Raw genomic sequence first — 8856 nt, 5'->3', positions numbered from 1 at the left:
AAAAAAAAAAAAAAAAAAAAAAAAAAAAAAAAACTCTCTTGAAAAACAAAACAAAAAACCCAAAACAAACAAAAAATTAAATTGCATTTGTTAAACGTACAGTGAATGCGCACTCATGTGCCTCAGATTGAGCATGAGACAATCTGAGGACAGTTGGTTCTTTCCTTTCATTTTGTAGGTCTTGATGATTAAACTCATGTGGTCAGGCTTGGTGGCAAGTGCCTCTGCTCATGAGCCAGATCTTTGGCCTCTCCATCACCACTCTCTCTCACCCCTTGTCGTGACTCTCGTGTGCTGGGATACAGTTTAGGGTTTTGTACAGGCTGGGCAAGCAAGCATTCTGCCACGCATTCCAATTCCCAGTCCCCATCACTTATTTTACTTTTTGACTTTGTGTCTCTGGTACCCTGATATCTGCTCCTCGGGTTTAGGTAGGCTTGGTTTACAGGCACCCTACACTGGTGCGTCTGGAGGGCCGTGAAAATATTCTGGGCGCCCACACTCTCTTCTCCCGTTTCCCCCCTTAATCCCCCACGTCCCCGACCCCCCCACTCCCCACTCCCCACCCCATGCTTGCTTTGCCAGCTTCCAGATTATATCCTCCTTTTCTGAGGTAGGAAGTGAGAGTCCAGAGGCTGGGTCTGGTGGGGGCGTGGCCCGCCGAAGGGTGATCGCTGAACTGCCGAGGAAGGAACAAAGGCTGGGGCGGGGCAAAGCCTTGGGCCCCCAGCCTGATTGGGAACAAAGGCCACACCCGGGACAGTGGCGGGACACTCCTCGCCTCTCTGCTGCCACGTGGGTGAACACCTGGTTCCGCGCAGAAACGGTAGCCTCTTGCTCTTGAGAACCCTGGAGCTGCTTGCGAGCAACTCATTGTAGCCCAGACCCAGACTGGAGAACGAAGATCCCCAATGCACTGCAAGGCTGCAGAGGCATCCACTTTCAGCACGGCAGTGGAATGGGAAGGGGGGACAGGTTGCCTTTTTCACATTGATCCTGCTTCTGAGATGAAACGCTTAACCGCACTTGATCCTGCTATCCTTTTCCTTAGATCAGACTCTTCAACCTAGGTCCTGCTCTTTAGGCAAGATTCCTCCCCAGGTCTTATTTCTCCCTCAGATAAGATTCACCGTTCAGATCCAACTTTTATTCCTTTGCGTTAAAGGTTCAGTTCTCCCACCTCCAAAAACCCCACTAAAATCAGTATAGCAGAGGACTAACATAGAAGGGGCTTTCGAAGGACTGGACAGAGTTTTACAGAATGGTCTCTCAGTATCTCTTTGTGATCTGCGGTTTGACTTGGACAACTTTCTGCTTCCCGAGTTTAACAAAAAAAAAGTTTGGATTAAGACCGCCTCCACGTTCGGCGGGAACTTCCTGCCAAAGACCCCCCCTCACCCCCTCCACCTGGGCGCCGTCTCTTGGCTCGGCCGTCGCCCCGCCCACTCCGTATTGTCCAGCCCCTCTTCCCCGACTATAGGCCGGGCTGCGGCTGCAGACGTCGCCACGCCTGCCGAGGAGGCGGGACCTAAGGTACGGCTCTGCACGACCCGCGCGCTCTAGCACGAGGGTTATCAGCCTCGGTGCACCGTGCGGTGGCCATGGGAGACGTCACGCATGTACTCTGCGGGTGAATTCCGCACCGGCAGTCCTGCAACTCCGCACCTAGAGGGGCGCCTGCGAGTGAAAGGGAGGGCCTTGGCGCGTGCGTAATCTGCCTGCGCCCCGCCCCCAGGCTGCGGTGACCAACGCGCGTGCGCGGCGGCGTCGGCGCCAGATATTTCTGTCCCGCCTTCAGGCCGCGGCTCTTTCTGCGAGCGGCGCGCGGTCAGGCGGTTGATCGCAAGTCTTGCGGCGCAAGTCTCTGCAGCTAGGGGGGAGGCGGCGCGGGTGGCAGCGCCGTCGTCTGTAGAGAGGCCTGCAGCCAGCGGCTTGGCCGCATCTCGGCAGCGCCTGGGGCGCGGCGGGCGTCGGCCCAGGAGACGCGTGGCGGCGCTCGGCCTCGCGGCATCGGCGGCTGCCTGGCCGTTGGCGGCGAGCGCACTTGCGCCTGCGCAGCGGGCTCCGTGCCCCTCCTCCCCTGGGCGGCCCCCCCACCCCCCCGGCGGCGTGTGAATGGCGGCCTCGGCGGCAGCGGCGACTGCAGCGGCCTCGGCCGCGACGGCCTCCTCAGCGGCCTCTGGTAGCTCAGGGTCGGGCGAGGGCTCGGCGGGCGGTGAGAAGCGTCCCGCTGCCTCTTCAGCCGCGGCGCCGTCTGCATCCGCGTCGTCCCCTGCGGGGGGCGGTGGCGAGGCGCAGGAGCTTCTGGAGCACTGCGGCGTGTGTCGCGAGCGCCTGCGGCCTGAGCGGGATCCTCGACTGCTGCCCTGCCTACATTCGGCCTGTAGTGCCTGCCTGGGCCCCGCTACACCCGCCGCAGCGAATAATTCGGGGGATGGCGGCTCGGCGGGCGACGGCGCTAGTGAGTACTGGGTGGCCAGGTGCCCCTCCCCCTCCTCGCAATCCGTGCTCGGGACTGCGCCTGTGCGAGAGTATGGGGGCCCGGGTAGGGTTAAGTAGGCCTGCCGGTTTTAGAGGGGGCAGGGAACGGGTCCTGGCCTCTGCAGTGCCCGTTTCCAGGTCTGGACACCGAGATGCAGAATATGATGGGAGACGTCAAGAAATAGCTTAGGTAGAGCATGCAGTATTTTCACACACATTCTTATCTTGGCAGTGGTGGATTGTCCAGTGTGCAAGCAGCAGTGCTACTCCAAAGACATCGTGGAGAATTATTTTATGCGTGATAGTGGCAGTAAGGCCTCTTCTGATTCCCAGGATGCTAACCAGGTATGTCCTGTGGGATATCATGGAGGAGAGGGAGGGATGACCTTTTCCGAAGCCTCTCATCAACTTCAGTAGTTTGGCGGATTGTATTCTTCTCATACAGTCTTAGTCTCTGGCAAGGCAACACAGATTTGAGTACATTGTATGAATTTTAGCATGTGTTTTCTGGGAAGTAAATGCAGGTCTGCTGGATAGTTCTGCCTGTTCTAACCCCCGCTTTTCTTTCACAGTGCTGCACTAGCTGTGAAGATAATGCCCCAGCCACTAGCTATTGTGTGGAGTGCTCTGAACCACTTTGTGAGACCTGTGTGGAGGCTCACCAGAGGGTGAAATACACCAAGGACCACACTGTGCGCTCCACGGGTATGTTGCAGATTTGAAGGCTGTTGGAACTGCCCTTCTGTCTTGGTTGACTAAAATGCGTACTTGCTGGATGGGGCAAAGTGGTTTTTCAGGAACCTGACACAACCCAAAAATGTTTGGGTTGGGGAACAGGCTTTGGATGGAGGTCTAGGTGGAAAAGGAAAGGCCACAGGCAGAGGGTGTGTAGGATTATTTAACATCTGCTTCAGTCAGTACTAGGAAGTCTCCAGAGGGTCGTAGGTCCTGGTCGTGGATCAGATCACTTAGCATCAGCAGCTAGTGAAGGCAAGATGGATGTGGTTTGGAGTTGGGTGTTCTCTGGCACCTGGCTTTAGACTGTTGGAAAAGAAAGGGCTCTGGAACAGGGAGAGTTTCTTGACAAGTTGGTAAGACTCTTAGGCCATTGGTGAGGGTGGGTCCTGCAGTTATTGGCAGTGACTCTTTGGCATCTTCCCTTGCTTAACTAAGGTTTATGGTCAGGTTGATAACTAGGGGCAGCTTTTTAATTTGATGGTGAGTTTCTTCCCACCTAGAAGGGCATTGTTAAGATGGTATTGGTAGGTAGTTGCTGAGGTTGGTTTGAGGAGTCAGGAGAAATAGGAAGAGAGCTGCACTTACAGGATAGATCAGGGATGCAGGACAGCTCTCTTACTAGTGGTACATAGTTTGGGCTTGGTTGGATCATTGGGGAGAAAAAGAACTGATGTGCTAGTCCATTATTACTTTTTTCTTTTTGGTTTTGCAAGACAGGGTTTCTCTGTATAGCCCTGTCTGTCCTGGAACTCACTCTGTAGACCAGGGTGGCCTTGAACTCAGAAATCCACCTGTGTCTGCCTCCCAAGTGCTAGGATTAAAGGCTTGCGCCGCCACTGCCTGGCTCATTACTTTCTATTTTGGTGAGACACTGCTTAGGCTGGCCTTGGGCTCCCCCACCCCTCTTAAACAGGGTTTCTCTTGTAACCCTGGCTGTCCTGGAATTCACTCTGTAGACCAGGCTGGCCTATAACTCATAGATTCACCTGATTCTGTCTCCCTGGGATTAAAGGTGTATACCACCTGGCTTTGCCTTGGACTTTTTATGCTCCTCCCACAGCTCCAAAGTACTGGGATTAAAATAGACATTTGGAGTGTGCCTGTCCTCTGTCCTTTTTGTTCCTTTGTATTTTGCTCTTCAAGACTAGCTTTCTCTGTAACAGCCCTGGGTGACTTAGAACTTTGTAGAATTGGCTGGCCTCAGCTCGCAGATTTTGCTACCGAGTGCTGAGTTTTACCATGCCTGGCTTTTTTTTAAAAAAAGGCAAGGTCTGTATATAATCTTGTCCTTTAACTCACTGTGTAAACCAGGAGCCAGGATAGCCTTCACACAGAGATTCTACCTACCTCTGCCTCCAAGTGCTGGGTTTAAAGTTAAACAACTCTGTTTTTTTTTAATTCACTATATGGAATTCAAGCTTACCTTGAACTTACAATCATTCTGTTTCCTGGATACTGATAATAACTGGTGCCGGGCGGTGGTGGCGCATGCCTTTAATCCCAGCACTTGGGAGGCAGAGGTAGGCGGATTTGAGTTCGAGGCCAGCCTGGTCTGCAGAGTGAGTTCCAGGACAGCCAAGGCTATACAGAGAAACAGAAACCCTGTCTTGAAAAACAAAAAAAAAAAAAAAAAGGTGACTGCTGGTGTTAACTACTTTGGCAGGTGGAAAGATAATCAGGAAATAGTAAGGAGGTCGTGTCTTCACAAGTTTGTCTTTATTCCTTATAATTTTAGTTGGTGTTATTATTTGGGAGTAAAAAGCTTCTAGATCTTATCAATAGATGGGCCAAGGTTGTGGACAAGCTGCAATGGAGTCATAAGGGGTTTGTTTTGTTTGCTGCTTGAGGTGGAGATGGCTAAGGGCATAATTCTTATTTCTTAGGGCCCGCTAAGACTCGAGATGGAGAACGAACAGTCTATTGTAATGTACACAAGCATGAACCCCTTGTGCTGTTTTGTGAGAGTTGTGACACTCTCACTTGCCGGGACTGCCAGCTTAACGCTCACAAGGACCATCAGTGAGTCTCAAGGCATAGTGGGTAGTTGGATACCACTATTTCTAAGTTTAGCATGCAGGCTCACTATTTTGTGGTCTCAGGTACCAATTCTTGGAAGATGCAGTGAGGAACCAACGTAAACTCTTGGCTTCACTGGTGAAACGCCTTGGGGACAAACATGCCACACTGCAGAAAAATACCAAGGAGGTTCGAAGCTCGTAAGTTCGGTGCCAGGGCTATTGGGGTCCCAAGGCAAGGTTTCTTGGCTTGACTTGTCTTGTCCATTAGGATCCGCCAGGTGTCTGATGTGCAGAAGCGAGTACAGGTTGATGTTAAGATGGCCATTCTGCAGATCATGAAGGAGCTAAATAAGCGGGGCCGAGTTCTGGTCAATGATGCCCAGGTAAAGCTTACTGTTAGAAGGGTGTTGATGAACCTCTGCTGCTGGCAGCTGACACGGCACAATTCAGGGGGGAGAAGGATTCTAGAGTTCTCTGCATTCCTTAATGAGGCTGGTTTCCTTGACTTGCAGAAGGTGACTGAGGGTCAGCAGGAACGTCTGGAGCGCCAGCACTGGACCATGACCAAAATCCAGAAGCACCAGGAACACATTTTGCGCTTTGCCTCTTGGGCTTTGGAGAGTGATAATAATACAGCTCTCTTGCTTTCGAAAAAGCTGGTGTGTAGTGGTGGGCTTCATTCAACTAGGTGGCCCCTTAGCTCTATGAGTTGCCAAGTAGCTCATTGTACCACATTTTTGCCCCATTAGATCTATTTCCAGCTGCATCGAGCCCTCAAAATGATTGTGGATCCTGTGGAGCCTCATGGTGAGATGAAGTTTCAGTGGGATCTCAATGCCTGGACCAAGAGTGCTGAAGCCTTTGGTAGGTTGCTTAGTCCTTTGCTTTTTTTTTTTTTTTTTTTTTTGATTGACCATGGGAGCATTTGAGGCAGTATTTATTGTCCTAATGGGAATTCTCTTCTTCAGGTAAGATTGTGGCTGAGCGTCCTGGTACGAACTCCACAGGTCCTGGGCCCATGGCTCCTCCAAGAGCCCCAGGCCCCTTAAGCAAGCAAGGTTCTGGCAGTAGCCAGGTGAGCTGGGGAGAGGAACCAAGGAGAGGGAATGAGGGCCATGGGGGTTACTTGCCCTGCTGATGATGCATGTTCTATTCTGTCTGTAGCCTATGGAAGTACAAGAGGGCTATGGTTTTGCATCAGGTAAGTAGTTTTGCCTATGAAGTTGGGCTTGGTGAGTACCCCATCTCTATCTTTTCTGCCAACTCTTTTGTCTTCTGAGCAGATGATCCGTACTCAAGTGCAGAGCCACATGTATCGGGCATGAAACGGTAAGTGTGGCAACCCATTGAAGGAGCAGGTGGGTACAGTATTGGTGTGGTAGGAATGCATGTGAGCTCATGACAAGGTACACTAACAGGTCCCGCTCTGGTGAGGGAGAGGTAAGTGGCCTCATGAGGAAAGTGCCACGTGTAAGCCTTGAACGCCTGGATCTGGATCTCACCTCTGATAGCCAGCCACCAGTCTTCAAGGTCTTTCCTGGAAGCACTACTGAGGACTACAATCTGATTGTTATTGAGCGTGGTGCTGCTGCAGCAGCTGCTGGTCAGGCTGGGAATGTGCCACCAGGAGCCCCTGGTGCCCCACCCCTGCCTGGCATGGCCATTGTCAAGGTAAGCCTGTCTTAGTTACGTACAGGGTGATGCTTAAAGAGTGAAAAATTTGTTCTAGATTTTGATACTATCAAACTGTCTTGCAGGAAGAAGAGACAGAAGCTGCTATTGGAGCCCCTCCTGCTGCCCCTGAGGGTCCTGAAACCAAGCCTGTGTTGATGGCTCTGCCTGAAGGCCCTGGTGCTGAAGGACCTCGTCTAGCTTCACCTAGTGGCAGTACCAGCTCAGGCTTGGAGGTGGTGGCTCCTGAGGTTACCTCAGCCCCAGTAAGTGGGCCAGGTATCCTGGATGACAGTGCTACTATCTGCCGTGTCTGCCAGAAGCCAGGTGACCTGGTCATGTGCAACCAGTGCGAGTTTTGCTTCCACCTGGATTGCCACCTCCCTGCCCTGCAGGATGTTCCTGGGTATGTGTGAAGCTGGGCAGTATCAGATAGTGCGTGGAGAGCTGGTTGTCATCTTTTACATCTCCTAATCCTCCTCATCGTAGGGAGGAATGGAGTTGCTCCCTCTGCCATGTGCTGCCTGACCTAAAGGAGGAAGATGGAAGCCTTAGCCTGGATGGAGCAGATAGTACTGGTGTAGTAGCTAAGCTCTCACCAGCCAACCAGCGGGTAAGGGCCAAATAAATGCACATGTTGTGTTGGGTGGCCCAGTAGATGAAGCCTTTCATGCTACAACTCTTCTCTCTTGTACTGCCTAGAAATGTGAGCGTGTTCTGCTGGCCCTGTTCTGTCATGAACCATGCCGCCCCTTGCATCAGCTGGCTACTGACTCTACATTCTCCATGGTGAGTCCCAGAACAGGAGAGGTTGCAGGTGCCAAGAGGTTAGTGGCCCCCTCAATGTCTTACGTTGTCTCTCCTTGCAGGAGCAGCCTGGTGGTACCCTAGACCTGACCTTGATTCGTGCTCGCCTCCAAGAGAAGCTGTCACCTCCTTATAGCTCCCCCCAGGAGTTTGCCCAAGATGTGGGCCGCATGTTCAAACAGTTCAACAAGCTGACTGAGGTGAGCCTGCAGAATGAAGCAGGGAGGGGGCAGCAGGGGGAAGAAAAGCCAGGACCCACTCACCAGTGTACTCTTAATTGGACTAGGACAAGGCGGATGTTCAGTCCATCATCGGCCTGCAGCGCTTCTTTGAGACACGCATGAACGATGCCTTTGGTGACACCAAGTTTTCAGCTGTGCTGGTAGAACCACCACCACTGAACCTTCCCAGTGCTGGCCTAAGTTCTCAGGAGCTGTCCGGCCCTGGTGATGGCCCCTGAAGCTGAGGCACTTGTGGTCAGCCCAGTCCAGTCCAGCTCTGGTCTATGTATTTTTCACCCCATACCCCATCCTTCTTCCTCTGGTGGCCTGACTCCTGTTCTTGCTGGCCCCGTCCTTCAGTCTCCTCACAAAATGGTTTTTACTTCTATGGATTTAATAAAAACTTCACTGAGTCAGTTTCTCATGCCTCAGCTTTTTGGGGACTGTTTTGAGGACTTACTCTGCCTGCATGATATTCTACAGGGGACCATACCTCATTTTGGCAGAGTGAAAGATCTGTACACTGTCCCTCATGAGACTTGGAGATGTGTGCAATGTGCCTCCCAGTGGCCAGATAGCAAACTTAGACCTGAAGCTACTCAACAGTTTATATTCAAATTGGGTTGTGTGCAGATTCTCAAGGGGTTCCTGTTTTTACAGACAGGGTCTGGTTACCTTGAACCTTTAATTCACCCAGATCTACCTCTAGAGTGCCAGGATTAAGGGTGTGCATTAACACTCAAGTCCTGTCCTTGCTATGACCCATAACTGAGTTCCACATCCCAAATAGGGTGAACAGTTAGCACCTTAAATCTGATATGTTGGCATGGATTGTTAGGTTAGTATCAAACACCTCGTTAGATGGAGGTATGCATTACCTGGATGCTGCCAGCCCACTTGGGTCACTGGTTTCATGGTAA

At 52.0% G+C, this 8856-nt stretch overlaps 1 protein-coding gene across 1 annotated transcript; it reads left to right on the top strand.

Moving 5' to 3' along the window:
- The first annotated feature begins 1547 nt into the window (after positions 1 to 1547).
- On the top strand, positions 1548 to 8356 carry Trim28 (tripartite motif containing 28). The gene is made up of 17 exons (XM_028781869.1): positions 1548 to 2461; positions 2714 to 2826; positions 3054 to 3186; positions 5103 to 5238; positions 5319 to 5435; positions 5506 to 5620; positions 5750 to 5896; positions 5987 to 6101; positions 6206 to 6312; positions 6402 to 6438; positions 6521 to 6566; positions 6656 to 6908; positions 6995 to 7314; positions 7398 to 7521; positions 7611 to 7697; positions 7778 to 7915; positions 8002 to 8356. Exons 1-17 carry the CDS (start codon positions 2116 to 2118, stop codon positions 8173 to 8175), a joined length of 2508 nt encoding a protein of 835 aa, XP_028637702.1. The 5' UTR covers positions 1548 to 2115; the 3' UTR covers positions 8176 to 8356.
- The last annotated feature ends 500 nt before the right edge of the window (positions 8357 to 8856 follow it).

Source organism: Grammomys surdaster, unplaced genomic scaffold (genome assembly GCF_004785775.1).
Source record: "Grammomys surdaster isolate TR1022 unplaced genomic scaffold, NIH_TR_1.0 576, whole genome shotgun sequence".
Classification (NCBI taxonomy): domain Eukaryota; kingdom Metazoa; phylum Chordata; class Mammalia; order Rodentia; family Muridae; genus Grammomys; species Grammomys surdaster.
This window is presented reverse-complemented; position numbering and strand designations above follow the sequence as displayed.